This window comes from Strix uralensis, chromosome 5 (genome assembly GCF_047716275.1).
Source record: "Strix uralensis isolate ZFMK-TIS-50842 chromosome 5, bStrUra1, whole genome shotgun sequence".
Classification (NCBI taxonomy): domain Eukaryota; kingdom Metazoa; phylum Chordata; class Aves; order Strigiformes; family Strigidae; genus Strix; species Strix uralensis.
In genome coordinates, this window is record NC_133976.1 from 45,820,664 (window position 1) to 45,837,992 (window position 17,329).

Below are 17,329 nucleotides of genomic sequence, written 5' to 3' on the forward strand. Positions count from 1 at the left end.
CTAGTAGTGCTAAAACACAAAGAAGTTTGCCTTCCTCCTATTAGAGTCGCACATATATGAACATGGTTTTATCCAGAGATGTCTAGTACTATTTCTTAATGTAAATTTTGTGTTTCCTATGTACAAGGGCTTTTATTAGTGCTCAGCTTTTGCTGCTCATATTCATTGGCCTATATCAGTTTGTAGTGGGTATCACAGGAAAAACAGTCAAGAAATACGAGGTGAGTTTGGTGAACTCCTTACCTCTCTAATGTCTCTCTGATATTTACTGTTCATTTCCTCTGTTTTAATAAGCTCCTTTCTGGCAGTCTCGGCTTCCTGCTCTACCTCTCCCACCCGGGAAGACAATGCAGCCAAGCGGTCCTTCATTTGTGCCATTTCATAGTTTTGTTTTTCCAGCAATTCCTGAAGTTCAACAACTTGACTGGCTTCATCATTTGAGTCTATGGAGCCATTTGATAGGCGCTGTTAACAAAGAAGTGACATTATTTATTAATTATCTTTTAATGTGGACTCTAGCTAAAGAATTTTTAAAACAAAGATTATTTTAAAAATTACAAAAGAAACGAGCAAGACAAAAACAATTTTCATGGTAGATAAAACAGATGCAGTTATGAGAAAATTGCAAAAGATTTGTATTAATTCGTATCAAGGGATTCTAGAATGTAACAACACAGAGAAGTAAATGTTTGCATTAAGGGTAGAATACTGCACAAAAATGGTTTTAGTTTGACACTATGACCAAACAAGTACAAATTGCAACAATATTACTCCTAAAAAGCACCAAATTACATCCATACCTCTTAGCTATAATTACACAGAATTTAAACTTAATGTCTCTTTCATTTGCAAAATAGACCACACTGCAGACAGGAAACAACACTAATAAATCACCAATTCACTGTACCAGAAAGTGCTTAGAGTCTGGATAACATACTGGTTAGGTCTACGTTAGAAACAAGTTCTGCTGAAGTAATTTGTGTGCTGCTGAAAGCCCTGGTATATAAAAAAAAACCCCAAACAACCCAGGAGTCCAAAACTCCCATGGCACATGGCATTTGAAATATGATCTCAAGAATATGATTTATATTGCAAATAAATGATTTCAAGAAAGAAGGGTGTTCACTAGCAGGACTTGCTGGCATTGCCTCATTATAATAGTCACACTAACCTTTTCCAGCATAGGCTAAGCCATGGTTTCATACAAATTTAATTATCTCATATAAAAAAAAAGGCAAAAAGAACAAGAAAAACCAAAATGATTTGATTTTGACCTATAACATGAAAAAATAAACTCAAAATAGTCCAACTTGCTGTTAACTTTCTTGATTAGGCGCCAATTCCTTGGTTAATTTTATATTATGCAGTATGGGAACAAAGTATTTCAGTGTAACTGTCTTTTTAAATAGGCTATGGATCTCAGCATCATATAGGAATATTGGTCCTAAAAGGCGCTTGTTGTCCTTCAGATGCTAGGGTGTATAGCAGTGTATATATGAAATATTCCTAGCAAGATTGCTTTCATTAGCACTTCTGTATTTTTATTGCCAAAATATATTTACATAGAAGTCTTCAAACAAATTCAAAGAACATTACTTTGCTTAATGGCTTTAACAACACTCCTTCCCAATCAGCCATAAAATGAACCCAGAACAAGACCACCTGCCCCTCTGCGGATCATTGAATAAAATTATTTTACTTTAAAAATTCATTACATCAGATAATTCAGTTCCAAATCTTCTTTCTTTATACTAGTTAATTATATTATCTTGACATTTTATATTAGCTGCTGAACCATCATCAATCTACTTTCAGGTCACCACAGTAAAATGACAATAGCAATTAAAAAAATTATTTACACTTAGTTTGTTGTTTGGAAAGCATTCAGTTAGTGTACTTGAATCAAAATCCCATTAATATGAAGCTATCACATATACAAACAAAATAGTACTCAAACAAGATAAAACATTCTAACCATCAGACTTTATTCCACTGTGTAAATTAGAGATAACCTTTTTTATCTGTGATAATTTGGTTTACAGGTTTAATATCATACAGCAATTCTAGCAGTTCTCACAGATGAATGGATTTTACGTTGCATTGAATTTGCCCTGTAACTCTCTAAATATTGATCCAGGAATTGCTGCAAGGTTATAATAAACCAAATAAGAAATTTGAAAAGCAATAAATAGCATGTGATCATGTAGCTTATGTGATATAAACCTTGGTAATTTTGAAATGGCAAGGTGCAATATCTAGGAGTATGTTCACTGGCAAAGAAATCTTTTCATTAATAAAACGTTTTTCCTCAAGATATTAATTTATATGTGTTTCGATTATTAAATGTAAAAGATATCTTTTTCTAATTTACTTAATATCTGAGACTTTTGAAAGACAAATAAAAATGTATTTAGAATTAATCTCTCACCACTAGACAAATGCTGTGATTGCCAATTATGCATATATATATATTGATTTATGCACATAAACTTCCCTCATAGTTCTTTGATGAGCTCTTTGTACAAGTTGCTTTAATTCTATTCATTGTTCACTTTTGCCTTACATTATTCCTGTATTCATATATAGAGCTTGTTGGTATTGAAATTTCCAATTTACCCAAAATGTCAACATTTAAATTTTTCTTAGTATGGGATTTTAAAAAAGTTTTATTTAAAAATACAATGAAAAATAAAAACCCCTCAGCTTAAAATTTGGTATTTTTAGAATTTTGAAACATACTTTAGAAGTTTATCTAGGAATTTTAATTGACATTTTGTCATTTATGCCTTGCTATTATTTTATTATCATTATACGGATACATAACATGGAGTAATCACTCCAAAAGATCACAGGTAGAAAGTTATTAAGCATTAATTCAAGGAGTAATTGACACAACATTCCTCAGGTTCTCAGGAAGGTTTTTACCAACAGTTTTATGGCCATACTTTCCCTTCTCTCCCAAACAAAAAGCAGCTTGAACAAAAATGTGAAAATATGCTATGCTGATGCCGATTCAAATGCATTTTCTGAATTAGTGAAAGGAGCAGAAACCTCCCATGCTCCAGAAGAATTCCCTATGGAATAAGCTGAGGGACAGAATGGCAACAACTTCTCTATTAGTTGTTTTATGAAGAATGTCCACGTCCCTCATAATATTTTTTTTTTTTTTAATTTTAAATTTTTCTTTTTATCTAGCTGAATTTTTTTTTATCTGGTTGAATTTTTTGTGCTGAAATATTTCCTGGTACTCAAAGAGTTTCCTGTTGATGATGCTATTTATTAATCACAATCCATTTGTAAATAAAAAATTAGTTGAATGCTTATAGTAATGAAATCTAAGTTTTGAATAGATCTCTGTTAATTACCTGAAGTACTAAGGGAAATCTTCTCAAAAGAGCATGCACAAAAAAGTTTCAAAGTACACATTCTTAACTGTCATATCCCTATACTACCTAAAATCCCCAACATATGCAAGAAACAGTGTCAAATTAGTAGAGAGAAGGGGAAAAAGAAAGTACTGAAAGTAAGCTGAAACAATTGGGAAGTCTTTAAAGGAGGACAGGAACATGAAAGAAAACTTTCTAACCAGCTGAAACATTCTAGCAGAAGAAACAAACAAACAAAAAATGTACTTGGTCCCCAGATCTGGCTTATAACTTAGTCATCCAAATAAAGTCTTCAACAAATTTCATGATGATGACTATCAAATGTGGTTGTGAAAAAGCTACATATGGACACATTCTTTAATTTCAGCAATTTCACATAAAAGTATATACTAGCAATGGCTAGCTTTCCTTTTAAAAAAGAAACATGGCAAATAGCTCATACGGACCAATGCTTCGCTTTTTTTTACTGATTAGTTTATCCAATAAAAGATAGCCCATCTGTTCATATCACATTTTCTTATTTAGATCGCAATGCTGCAGAAATGGTATAATCATATATTGTTGACTTCATCTTTTTTGCTTTCTACAGACACAACAAGTACACACAGTTGCAACCTGCACATGCCTGCTACACACACCAGAAGGGTCTCTGCCCTATCCCTCTGCCCCCTTCCCCAGGTTTCTTAGCTAGGTGAGAAATCTGGTTGGCATCAGCCTGAAAGATCTAATACAACCTCAGACATCTTTGCTTGGGCTAGTTGAGAGCAAACAAAGGTAAATGAACAACTACATCTGTACCCAGCAAGGTAGCACTTGCTTTCCTCATCGCTGCAAAGAATGAAGGAAAGAGAAGCAGCAAGAGGAGGGCCTGCTGTGGGTTTTTGGAGGTTATCACCACATACCAGATAAATAACTGAGAACTCACAGTCCATACTAAGAGTTTCAGAAACGCTCTTACTTCATAAACCAGGCTTTTACACTCACCCAAACATACTGAGGGGAGCTAGGAGGAGAAACAGAAAGGAGATGAAATAATCAGGTAAATCTGATGACAGTAATGGTACCAGCTACAACAGAGGCAGCATACCACAGAGGAAATAAAAATGCAAAAAATATCCTGTAGGACTGAGCACCTTACAGAGTACTACAGATTAAACAAGGAATGTCTGGGGGAGGGGAAAAAAAAATAAATCTTTGAATTGCTTAAGATCTGTGGAAATGGAGGAGAGAAATAAATGTTCATGTTCCCTACTGCTAAAGAGTATGAAAAGGACACTAACATCCCTGGTATCAGATTTTCTTTCTTTCAAGATCCAAAAAACACAGCAGCAAGGCAATCTGCTGCTTGCATAGGAGTGTCAGCAGGGAGAAGGACAGCAAATTGGAGCATTACACATAACAATAAATCCCCCCTAGATGGTTGCTTCTCTCCTCTATTCCTCTCTGCCATGAAATAATAAAACCAGCTACAGATTGGTTTACTAGTAAAAAACAACAATGGTAAAAGGAACACCAGGTGAAAGCATAATACAAGACTAACCCAGAATATTGTAGCCTGTGTTAAGTCATTTCATATTGCTCTTTCAATTAAGCCTTAGCAATAATACTGAAGGCAATCTGAGTGGAGGTACACTTAAGTTAAAAAAAAAAAAAAGAAAAGAGTAAGGACACCAAATACAGCAGTTATCAAAGAAATTGTAAAAGTGTCCCAGGCTATTGATTGTAAAGTACTTCTTCATTTTATTTTGTTGAAAGAACCTTACAGTCAACTACATAGGTTGCAAAATATACACAGGAACCTAATTTTATAAAGGCAAACCCCAAGAACAGTAAAAAGCACCTCCAAGTGATATTTTTCTCTCCGGTTGTAAAACACCTGAGACAGATATGTTTGGTCTAAATACTATCAACCAGTAATTAATTACATATTTTGTGCTAGAATTTAACCTCAGAGAGTGGTGAGAAGAAAAAAAAAAAAAATCTCACAGGGTTACCTCTGAACAATCAGCAGGGGAGATAGGGCTCCTCATCAGTGCCTCTCAGTTCGTGGTAGAAGGAGCACAGGTGATTCACATGATGCCCATGTGCATAAGCATTTCCATGCCCAAGGACTACATTAAGCTCTGTCTAAGCACAAGGTATCTTTGAATAATTTAAAGTAATCTTAACATTCAAAAGTCTGGTCTTTTAGAATTCCTAGAACAAACTATCATTGTTATGGTGTAAGCACTGGTTGAGTTTTTTTATTTTTGTGGGCTTTTTTTGTTTTGTTTTTTTTTTTTTAAACCCTAAAAGTGTGTGCCTTATGTCTAGCCTTATACTAAGACACTCTCTAAATTTTTTTTTTTTTTTTTAAAGGAGTACTGGCAAGTTCATTACACCATAAATCCGTAGTGTCAAAACTGAAATCCTCACCGTGTTCTCAAGTCAGTATAATGTCATTGTTGTTTTTGAGAGTTCATGCCGAACAAATTTCTTTCAGGCTCTCCTCCTAATGTTCAAGACAACTGTCTGTGTTAGTTAGGCTGGCTGACTTTGGCAAATAGCATAACCCAGGAGAGTTCTGACACTATGTTACACTATGAAAACTTTTGTAAAAAAACATCCTTTTGATTATACATATTTTCTTGACATGCAACATAAAATCTAACATTAAAATGGCTTTTCAAAGGTCTGCATATAGTAAGTTCTATTTACTAACTATGTGAAGGTTCATTTGACCATATAAATATTGTAAATATATGCAAGCAAAGAACACAAGTTTTTATAAGGTCTCTCTGAACCTTATAACATGCCAAATCAGGTTGGTTTTTTTTTTTTCCCCCCACTATGAATTTGGACAGGAAAGCAATGATCTAAAGCATACATAAAAAATAAAGTAATACATACAAGCTAAGGTTCAGCAAGGAATTGTTTTCAGAAAAATCACAATATTTAGAAAAGGTTGTAAATATAAGACAGAATTGCTTCTAAATAACAGAATGTTATTGCTGCAGTAGCTCTTGGAGACTGGAATATACTGTTACCCACCTCCAGACATGACATAACCTCACATCTGCCATAAGCCTGTGACCCTAACATTCATGGTGACTGGACTTGGTGATAATTCCTCTTTCACTCCCTGTTATTCTAGGATGGCATCTCAACCTAAAGAAACATCACTGACTCAATTTTGTGAGACTTCTCCCTTCATCTTCTACTAAAGTGGGTGCCAGGTGTTGCTTTATAAAATATGGACGTATTTGGTCAGTTGCTCTGACTTTTGGTCAGTCAACTGCTGATATGGAAGCTGAGAAATGAAGGCTTTCCTGCCCTTTATCTGCAAAATACAGAATTTCAATGGTATCAGTCACTTTAGAAATATTTTGGAAATAGAACATGGTCAGTGGTAGTACCAATTTTAGAGGCCTAAGTTATGTTTAGACTCTCTCTGAACCAAGATAATACCTACAAATAATACATATATAGAAAATTCAACATGAGGAAGAGTAGGAAAACAATGCCATATAAAGTTTAAGAGCTTTAAAAACAATTTTTGGGTTTTTTTTAGGGGGTTTTGTGGGTTTATTTGTTTGTTTTGGTTTTTGTTTTTTAAAAAGCTTTAAAACCAGTTAGACAGACAAATTGGAAAACTTTGTCCCAAATTTCAGGGAAAAAATTATTTTTTTTAGATCTGTAGTGGTGGAGATGTTCCATCTTGGAAAAGCTGGCCATGAAGGCCAGATCATCAGGGAAAAGACAGAAATACTGTATATTTCTCAGGTTAAATAAACTTGTTTGAATTCTGTAGTAAAGAAATACTAAAAAGTAAAATAATCACAAAAGGAAGCTAAACTACACATATCACTTGACTTTGTGAAAGTAAAAGTTAATGCTGTAAAAAGTAATGTCTACTAATGCTGTTTGAGATGTAAAAATAAATGAATAACAAGTTACCAGAAGATGCTTTTTACTCTACTGTAGAGTTCATCCACCCCTATTCCATTCAAATGCTTCATGCAAAAGGTTTAAAAGAAGGTAAATTAAATTAACACAGATACATAGCTATGTGATAGCCCAATCACAAGTGACAACTAAACAAGCAAAAGGAATATGATCGTCATCCATATAATCAGCACACAAAACAGAATGTGAAAAGCTATGCCAAAAATAATAGCATTATACCTAAGCTGTCACAGTCATTTCTAAGCGGTTGGTTGCCTCTTTATGTTCAAAGGCACGCTGCTTCTCTGGGTTGTTCCATATCTTTTGGTCTCCATCAGGCAGTAGTCTCATAATCATTAAAGGTCTTCTCTTCAGTTGCTCTGAATTTTCTCCAACCTCTAATCAACTATCAAAGCCAATGTTCTCCCAAGTGAAATATTTCTTCCCTACCTCAATACCAATGTAAAAATAAGTACCTTCTCTGGCACTTTTCTCCCCAGACATCCTCACTTTCTTGCTCTTCCTACCAAGCCATCAAAAGACTCCAACTTTTATTATTGTTTTAAGGAGCTGGAATAACTCTGCTTCCTGATGAGCTTTCAGATCTTATTCTTCTTTCTGATGCCTGTAATCACCTGTCACACTTCACTCTTTTTGCAAAATGGGGTAGGAAAAGAAGGTTTACTTGATGGGTGGGTATTTTTCTTCTTGTTACTGACCTCTTCCAGAATTCCCAACTATTTCTCTTTTACGCTATTAGAAAAGATTCGGAGATTTTACACAGGAGAGAGAAATCAGTCCCTGATTCTTTATTATAAGGGCTAGTTAGCTGTCCAAACCAAATTATACATGCAAACCCCACCCTCATTTGCCTTGCCTAACTCCCTTTTCTTATTAGTCTCACCAGCCTACCATTAGAAATGACTGGCCTGATAACTCCTTGCAGCAAATCATCCAGCAAAGGTCAGTCAGTCAATGCTGTCAGCTAGCACAGTGCTTGAAGTGTAAAATTCCCCTGCAAAGGTAATGAGACTTTTAAAGCAATGTTTTAACAGGTTTGATACAGAGAAGTATATAGGGGTTTCTATGAGGTAAACAGAAAGTTTTCATGACTGAAAACAAATTAATTTATATGAAACAGAAAAAGAGCTGATTTCTTGAAAAATTAAAGATCTGACTGAGAAGTCTATTGATTTATCATGTAAATGATGCGTAAGTAACGCAGCTTTTCAGGATAGTGCACTAGTGTTGAGCATTAAGTATTCATAGTCATGCAGACATACTAAACTATTATGCAGTATTTACAAAATATGCACCCAGCCTCTTTCAGAGAGAATACTTCATACTCCCCCAGACTTACTCCTTAGACTCATGAAAATCCCTAGTCCCAGCTGCAGCTTTTATCCATATTTCCTTTCACTCTGAAAACTCCTCACCCCCCCAGGTGTGTCAACCCATCAATCTTCATTAAGTCCTAGCCTCAGCACATGCTTCTTTAATTAGCTTTATCAATATTAATCCAGAAAGAGATGATTAGGAAGCCAGAAAGATATATGTATGGCTTGGAAACAAACCCATCATCTGATTATCAAATGTATTTTGTGTCTGAACTGTATTTGTTCTCTAATTCAGAGTGTGAATGACTTGGGGCAAGGATCACATCTCCCACTATTTTTTATACATTGTGCATTCTGACTGCACTCAGAAAACAGCAAAACAAAAAGTCCTTACAGCAAACTTTAAGTTACAAACACCCCTTTGATGGTTGGTGTTCAATCCTTACTAACTCCTTTTTTAGACTGGTGCTCCTGATGAGGGCTCCATGTGTCCTGCCTTCACTGATTTCTCTGCCATTCCACTATGCTGACATTTAAAAGCAAAGTTTTTTTTTATTTAGTCATTCAAAGCAAGAGAGCACACATGATATAAATTAATAAGTAAAAACTGAAACTCAAAGTTTTCTTCTGCAGTTTTCTACTAACCATACAAAGTGATCAGAAACCCCCCAAATAATAAAGTCCAAAAATGGAACAGATTCTGATGACAGCTCTGAAAGAGACCTGTTACTTTTATTATATTATTTAATTTTAAATGTATTTAATCTGCACTTTGAACATTAAGTCCACTGCGTTTGCTTTGGCAAGACACCTTTTACTCCTACAGGATACAATGTCTGTAACCGTTGTCAATGTTTTAACAGATTTTAGTACTTATAAACTACCAGCATTTGATTTAATTATTGGCATATGTTAATACTATGAATAAGAAAAGATGTGACTCTTAAATAAGCTGAATGTGACTGCCTGAGGTATATTATAAAGCAAAACATCCCCAGCTGTTTAACACATGTAAAAATAGTTATATACAGCTCTAAGTTCCTCATAAAATGTAGTATTATTTATTTAAGAGAAAAAGGTCTTTGTTGCACCAGAACTATCAGACTGTTTTACCTATCCTGGTATATGTATCTGTTTCCATATACCTAAGCCTAAAACATTGTGGTTTATTATTCTGAGGCAAAGGGGATAGCTATACTGGTAAAACTATGGGTAGGACCAGTGCAGTATACTTGTTAGAAAAACTAGTTAATGAGTTTTAATGGTACAGTTATGGATCTTGGAATAAGGAACATTTCTCTTATAAGCACATTACAGGTATCATAGTGACATATGAAATATTAAAAAAAATAAAGGCACCAAATAGGGACAAACAGTCTTTGTATTTTAATAGTGTTTTCAGGTTGCAGCTACAAGGGTCAGCAATAAAGTTTAAAAATAGGAACAGTGCGCTTCCAAGGAGAAACATCTTGATTTACACTGTACTTAAATGCTTAGCTTTCATGTCTTCAGTGTAACAGAAATCAACGCTGAAGTGCTTTGTCAAGCAGGACCCCTCTCATGCATACATGGCATCTTTGAGGATAAAAATAGTCATTCCTCAGGCCAATTAATCTCTGATAAAACTTCATTAACTTCAGAAGAATTATAGCAACGATTTGTTATATATTTGAATTAAAAGATGTGGCATGGAATTTACTGAGGAATATTCTCGAACATGGGCCAGAAATAGGCAATGAATTTTGAACCATCAAGGAAAGAGATCATTATAAGTGAAGGGGATTCTTTAATGGTGGACATTTAAGGTATACAAATACGAGAAGATTCAATGTTCTCCCAAGCAACTTCAATCCTTTCCAATTTGCATATGAGCATTTCTGAAAACATTCTGTTTTACTGCATAATTTAATTTCTGTGGTTCTTATGGAAGCTGAAATAGAGGAATGAAAAAACAACTTTATTTGAAAACAAACTACTTATTCACAGTATCATATTTTTTGGGGTCCATCAAGCACCACTTTAAAGGCACACAGTTTATAGCAAGAAATGAGAGCACACTCTGCTTCCTATCAGGATCTGAGACTCATTCCTGTTTCTTGCTCCAGTTACATATGGTAGATGGTGCATGAGATTCAGCCACAGGTTCAGGCATCCCAATATGTCTTTAAAAATACTAGTTACTATTTTAGTAAGGAAAATCTTATATTTGGGGCATGTTGACAAATTATCCTTCAAACATTGTGAAAAATATTTCATTCCTCCAACTTGACTATGATCATCGATTGGATATACATGAAAATGATTGCTAGTTCAAAATGGCAAATAAAAGTAGAGACAATGGATTCCTCAAGTAACTCATTACTTCATAAACTTAAAAAGACTTTTATATTGCTTTTTGATAAAAACCAGAAGGAATCGTACTGACAAAATTACATGGAAAACAGTACAATGGGTTATGAGTTAGATGGGCGAATAATCTGATGCTGGTCTCCAGTATGTACAATTTTTTTTTTTTTTTTAAACGAAAATATTAGTCTTTGTATAGTCACTTGTCTGAAAAACTAACGGGTGATGAAGTTTCATAAAAATACATATGGTTTTCATACTTGTAGACTCTCTCTCTTGATATGTATACTTTGTTTATAATATGAATAATAAGACTATTCAAAGTGACTTCAGATAGGACAGGAAAAAACGTTTCTGATATACTTCTACACATAACAAATTAGAACTCTGAAAAAAAAGCTTGCATAGGAATAATCCCAAATATTTGTTTTGATGGATTTTTTCTAAAACATACCACAGTCTGGAACTGAGAATAAAAAGTGCTTGCTTAACTGGATCGTTACTATGTCATAATTTCTTTCTTTTCTTTTTCCTTTGAAACTTTTCTTACAGATTTAAACAATTAATACAATTCCATTATTTTTCATTAAAAAAATTACACTGCTACATGGCAATAAGGGCTAGTTCTGGAGTTTTGCATATTCTTGGATTACTCTCATACTTATTGTTTCTCATATTTAGTACTTGTCTTTGTTTTATTAGTTTTACCATTGGATATATTTTGTCTGTTTTCTCTACTTTGAAGTTCCCCTTAGCCTTCATACATGAGAACTGGCCATGTAGTTATCAGTAAGAAGGACATATGCCTTGATTTATCATCTCATAAAACTGCTTTTGTATTCACCCAGAGTTCTGAAGCAATTACTGAATATGTTATCACTTTTATTGGCAATTAATATATTACTGTTGGAAGTCAGAGGACAGTGCTTGTGATTATAGAATTTAAAATGATGCTCCAGCTGCCCTGTGACACAGAATCACAGAGCTGGCCACCTAGCCTTCTCGGCACCGTACACTGTCTCAAATGCAAGTTATTTCTCTTAAAAATCTTTAAAAGTTTCCAGTTCTGGAGACTCCTCCTGCTCTCAGCAGTCTGTTCTAGTGTTTCATTGCTTTCACTAGATTGAATGACTGATTCTCTTTACATCTGAAGGTTCATTTTATATATTTCAAGATAATAATTCTGTGTCCATTAGTCTCTTCTTCTCTAGGCTTTCGGCCTACATTTTGAAAATTCTCCTCACAGGTTATATTCTCTAGATTTCTGATTGTTTTTATTGCCATCTTCTGAATTCTCAAGACAGTCCATATCTCTTATCAAGAGTGGGACCCAAAGCTGGATACAAGACTTCAGATGAAGCCTTACTGGGTCGAGGAAGGTCCAGGAATATTTCACATTCTGGAGGTTCTAGTTCCATTTAGCTTTCCCATCACAGCATTTACCTTTATACTGTTGATCCATTATATTTTTATCATCCACATTAATCCCCAGAACCACTTCTGTAAATTATTACAAGCCTGTTTCCCATATTATGTAGGTACTATGTATCTTCATTCCAGCCTTCCTATACCTTGTATGAATTCTTAAAAAAATAACTATGAGGTTTAAACAGAGACCTTTTTCCATACCAAGGGATGAAGCTTATTTCCTACCTGGTGTTGAGATCCTACCTCTGTCACTGGCAATCACATCACCCTAGGTTATATCTTCAGTGTAGGTCCTACCTTCTGAATAATTCTGCTTATTTCTCCTAAAACACTTAGTCCATTTCATCTTCCCACTTTGCGATTTCTAGTAGAACCTTATCTCAATGGATAGCAAGTTTTTCCTACTTAGTCTTCTACCAGATGATAACAATCTTTTTCTATATTGCCCATTGCCCCATTAACCACCTAAATTTATGAAATTTAATGAAAATTCATATACTTTCTCATATACTTCCAACCTAAGCGTTGTGGTAAAATGCATCTGTGGGCTTCGTTTTTTTATTCTTTCTCACTAAGGTAGAAATCCACTGGTCAAAGACATTCCTGCTTTTACATGAGATATAGACTGGTTTTGCCCATTGGCTCCTGAAACATTATTCCAGAGTTGAGAAAACCAAAGATCACTTGGCAAGACCACCCACACACTCCAGGATGTATCTTTCTTTCTGAGCTATGAAGCTTATCATCAAGGACTCATGAGAACCAACCCTTTTTGTCCCAAAGCTTCATAATCATTTTGGGTTTGCTTGGGATAAATAGCCTCCTGTAGTTGTTTCGGTGTAATAATTTGAGGTGGCAGATAAACTTTGGTAACACTTTACTAACGCCCTGCACTCAAGTTTCTCCAGAGGTACATCAGGTGTAGGCAATAGACCCTTCTTGTACTGTTAGGAGCGGCTCATCTGTTGTCATTCACTGCTGGCTGTTTCAGATGGGAAACCACCAATATTGAGAAGAGGTGCACCTAAAGTACACCCCACAGAACAGCAAGCACCTTCTTCACTGTTTGTGCCATTACAGAGCTTCATACCTGCCCAGCTTCTTTCCTTTAACATCCCTACATAGATCCTCCATTGGTATCATCTTGATCTCTAATCCTGTTCAGTCCCACCTTTGCAGCTTCCCTATCTGCTTCCTAAGAGATTTCCCAATGGGCACTTTATTCACTGGGAATTCTGCCTTTCCTGACCTTTGCTTGTGACCAGGCTGTGGTCCTTACAGATCAAGTGGAGGATCTGGGTGGTGACAAGTGGTGTCCAGTGGTCACAGATCTAGGTAGGAGAGTATCTGATAATAGAAATGGTTGCATCTTAATTCCCACAGCAGGTGATCTTTGCCAGGTTTTTTTAAAACAATTTTTCAAAGTCCTTTAATGTTCTTCTGTTTCTGCAAGTTGGCCTCTTTGCAAGTTTCTGTATTTGTTAGCTTTTAAATTTCTCTTGCCTAAATGATACAGCTTAGTGTGCTGGGTTTGTGTGTGTGGTGGGGGTTTATGGTAGTGGGGGAGAGGCTGCAGTGGTGGCCCCAGGTGAGAAGCTTCTCAAAGCTCCCCTGGCTCTAAGTTGGACCTGCCTCTGGCCAAGGCTGAGCCAATTAGTGATGGTCGCTGCACCTCTTTGAGAAGGCATTTAAGGGGAATCTGGGAGGAGTTGTGAGGAGGACACCTATGTGAACACCAAGGTCAGTAGAAAGAAGAAAAGAGGAGGAAGGGGAGGAGGTGCACCCGTGTACACCACCCCCACCCCCCCTGCAGCCTATGGTGAGACAGCAGGGCCACCCCCCTCCTGCTGCCCACGGAGATCCACAGTGGAGCAGATGTCAACCTGCAGCCCATGGAGGGACCCACACCGGAGCAGGTGGCTGCACCAAAAGAAGGCAGGGACTCTACAGGAAGAAGGCCCCACTGTTGTAGTTTGGCAGTGGGAGGACTGCAACACTTGGAAGGGATCCATGCTGGAGCAGCTTGGGAAGTGCTGTGGCCCGTGGGAAGGACTCATGTTGGAGACAGTTTGTGGAGGACTGTCTCCTGTGAGAGGGAACCACGCTGGAGCAAGGTAAGAGTGTGAGGAGTTTCTCCCCGCCAAGGAGAAAGGAGCAGTGGGACTGGCCACACTCCCCCATCCCTGCCCCTGTGCCCCCTGCCTCCCTGCGGGGAGGAAGTAGAGATATCGGGAGCAAAGCTGAGCCCAGGGAGAAAGGAGGAGTGAGCGGAAGATGTTTTTAAGATGTGGTAGTGCTTCTCACTATCCTACTCTGTCTGTTAAGTGTTTCTGTTGTCAGTGTTTGAATTAAATTGATGTTCTTTTTCTTTCCCTAACGAGTCTGTCTTTTGCCCTTGACAGTAATGGATGAATCATCCCTCCCCATCCTTATCTCAATTCCTGAGCCTTTTGATTTGTTTTCTCCTTCCCATTCCTGAGGAGAAAGGGATGAGTGAGTGGCTGTATGGTGCTCAGTTGCCCTCTGGGCTCAAACCAGGACACTTAGAAGCTTTAGTGTCATAGAGCAGAAATTTTAACATACCTAGGCAAGATCTCCCCTAGAGAACATGTGTGACTGTACCTGTTTAATGACCTGGCATCCCCCTGCCAATAGCAACTCACAGTGCGATCTGCAGTCTGTTCCAGGCACAAAAAGCTAGACCCAAGAAGCTCCTTGTTGTTTTTCTGTTGTTTTGTTTTAAATCAGGATAATTCCATGTTGAAATCTCTAATACTTTCCTACAGCAGATATATTCCAAAGTTTGGAATTTTGTGAAATCATAATTAAAAGCCATTCACTCTTCTTAGAACTTCTCCCTTTTTTTTTTTTTTTTTTTTTTCAAAGTAATAAATATTCAGTTAATACTTCTCACTTTACTGTTATTTTCTTTTGAGATTTTTCATTCATACTCGATAATGAGTCTCCATTTATGATTACACCCTGTCACCATTAATAAGATTTCTATTTCTTAAAGATTAAGTAGCTTGATTTCCCTCACTGCTCATTAAAAAAAATAAATTACTATGTACTGAGCCATTGCTTTATAGAAATCAATTTATGGTACAGTAGAACAATCTCCTTTTGAACAATATTTTTTGTCTCATAAAAATATATATACATAAATTGCTTTCTATAAAATGTATAAACTCTCATTTTAGTATTCTTTGATTTTCAGGTTCTGGAGGGTTTTTTTTAATACTCAGTTTTCACTATTAGCTTTTTCATAATTTTTCTGATATCAGTGTAGATAAACAGACTAATGCAACCTTGGTCATATTGTTTTAATTACTGGCATGACATTAACTCTTAGTTGTTCTGCAATGTCTCATTTTTCCAAGATTTCTTGAAAAAGAGAATGAATGGCCCAGAAAAGTTCTTGGCCTGTTCTTTCTATCCTCTTGAAAGGAAGTAGCCTAAAAGTATATAATAACTTCTTTTAGCAGCTATTCTAAGCACTGAAGTAATAAGTACTATTTCTATGTTACTGTGAAATGCAGTCAGATTATCTCATTTTTTCCCCCAAGACTATAGTAATCATTCAGTACTGATGCTACAAATGAGCTGAAATCTATGTTGACATATTTTTCCTAAATACACAAGAAGTTATAGCAGCTTCAGAAGGGATGTTAAACTTTGACACAACTAAACCTCAGAAAACAGTCCAGTCTTCATGTTTTCCATGTTAGCCATGCTGGCTAACTCTTTCTGTAGGTAACTTTTAACTGAGCAATCCTCTAATTGGCTATACCGCTTTGGGACTACCTGTTCTGGGAACCTAGGCAAGCTCTATATCGATGTCTGTGTAGACTTTACCATGTCTGTATCTCCTGGGAAGTCCAAGAAGATAGGCATGATTAATATGGTGACTTCCTGAAGGTCTTGCTTAAGTTTTACCTATATAATTGTTGCAACAATCAGCCACAACATTGAAACCTAAAATGTAGGATCTACTCAGACTGAGTGAAACTGAACCTTGATCTCCTGTATTGTAAGAGGGTGCAAACCATTACCTCATAGCTTATTGTTTTCTAAATGGATGTTTAGAGTCTGGACTTAAGCTGAAGTATTTTACAAAGAGGGGACTTCTCTTAACAAAAGAAGGAATTGATGGTGAGCACTAAGTTAATGGTAGAAAGGTAGAGAGCAGCTAGTGCAGAGGATGTGAATTAGAGTGCACTGGTTGATCTGGTGTCAATATAGCCTCCTGCTAACTCCCTTTCCAGTATGTTTTCATTACTATAAGGAGCAAAAATCAGTAAGCACAAGCCTTTAATTCAGCTTAACAAGGCCAACATAAATTGTTTTGATTAGGAAGCATAGAAGTTTTCTGGACATAATATTCTAGAAACATTTCATACAAAATGATAATTATGTCTTACTTTGGCTTTCATTCCTGTCATTAATGTTTAAATATGCAGATTTGTTAAAGGACTGATATTCTTATTTCCACTTAACTCTGCTTATAAGTAAAGAGCTCAGTGGATCAAATCAGAAGACATAACTTGCAAAGAAAGTGGAAAACTAGAGATTTTTCAGCTAAGCAGTGTGGTTGTATTTAAAAGCACGAGTGAGATGTTCACTGTTTTAATAAAATTTCACAGATGTGTCAAAGAGTAAGATTTTGCAAGGAAGAGGAAAGTAGCTGAACAGTGTTTACTGTATGTTTCTCAACCACATAGATTACTCAAGGAAAGATACACACATAAAATAAACCACAAAACATGTCAAATTAATGCTTGCAGTGCGAGTGTGCCCTTGTTAATTGGATTGCCTATAAAATAAATAAGTAATGATGAGTTATATTTTGTAAGTATGATTTATGCTACTGTTCATCACATGCCATTAGACAAAATGCACAGAGATCCA

At 36.0% G+C, this 17,329-nt stretch overlaps 1 protein-coding gene across 13 annotated transcripts in view; it reads right to left on the bottom strand.

Annotated features, from left to right (window-relative positions):
- PPFIA2 (PTPRF interacting protein alpha 2) overlaps window positions 1-17,329 on the bottom strand; it is a 359,571-nt gene that overhangs the window by 74,471 nt on the left and 267,771 nt on the right. For all 13 annotated transcript variants that reach the window (XM_074870681.1, XM_074870680.1, XM_074870675.1 and 10 more), the window contains one exon: window positions 244-465. In XM_074870681.1, coding sequence (XP_074726782.1) covers window positions 244-465 — 222 coding nt within the window. The remainder of the gene's footprint in view (window positions 1-243; window positions 466-17,329) is intronic.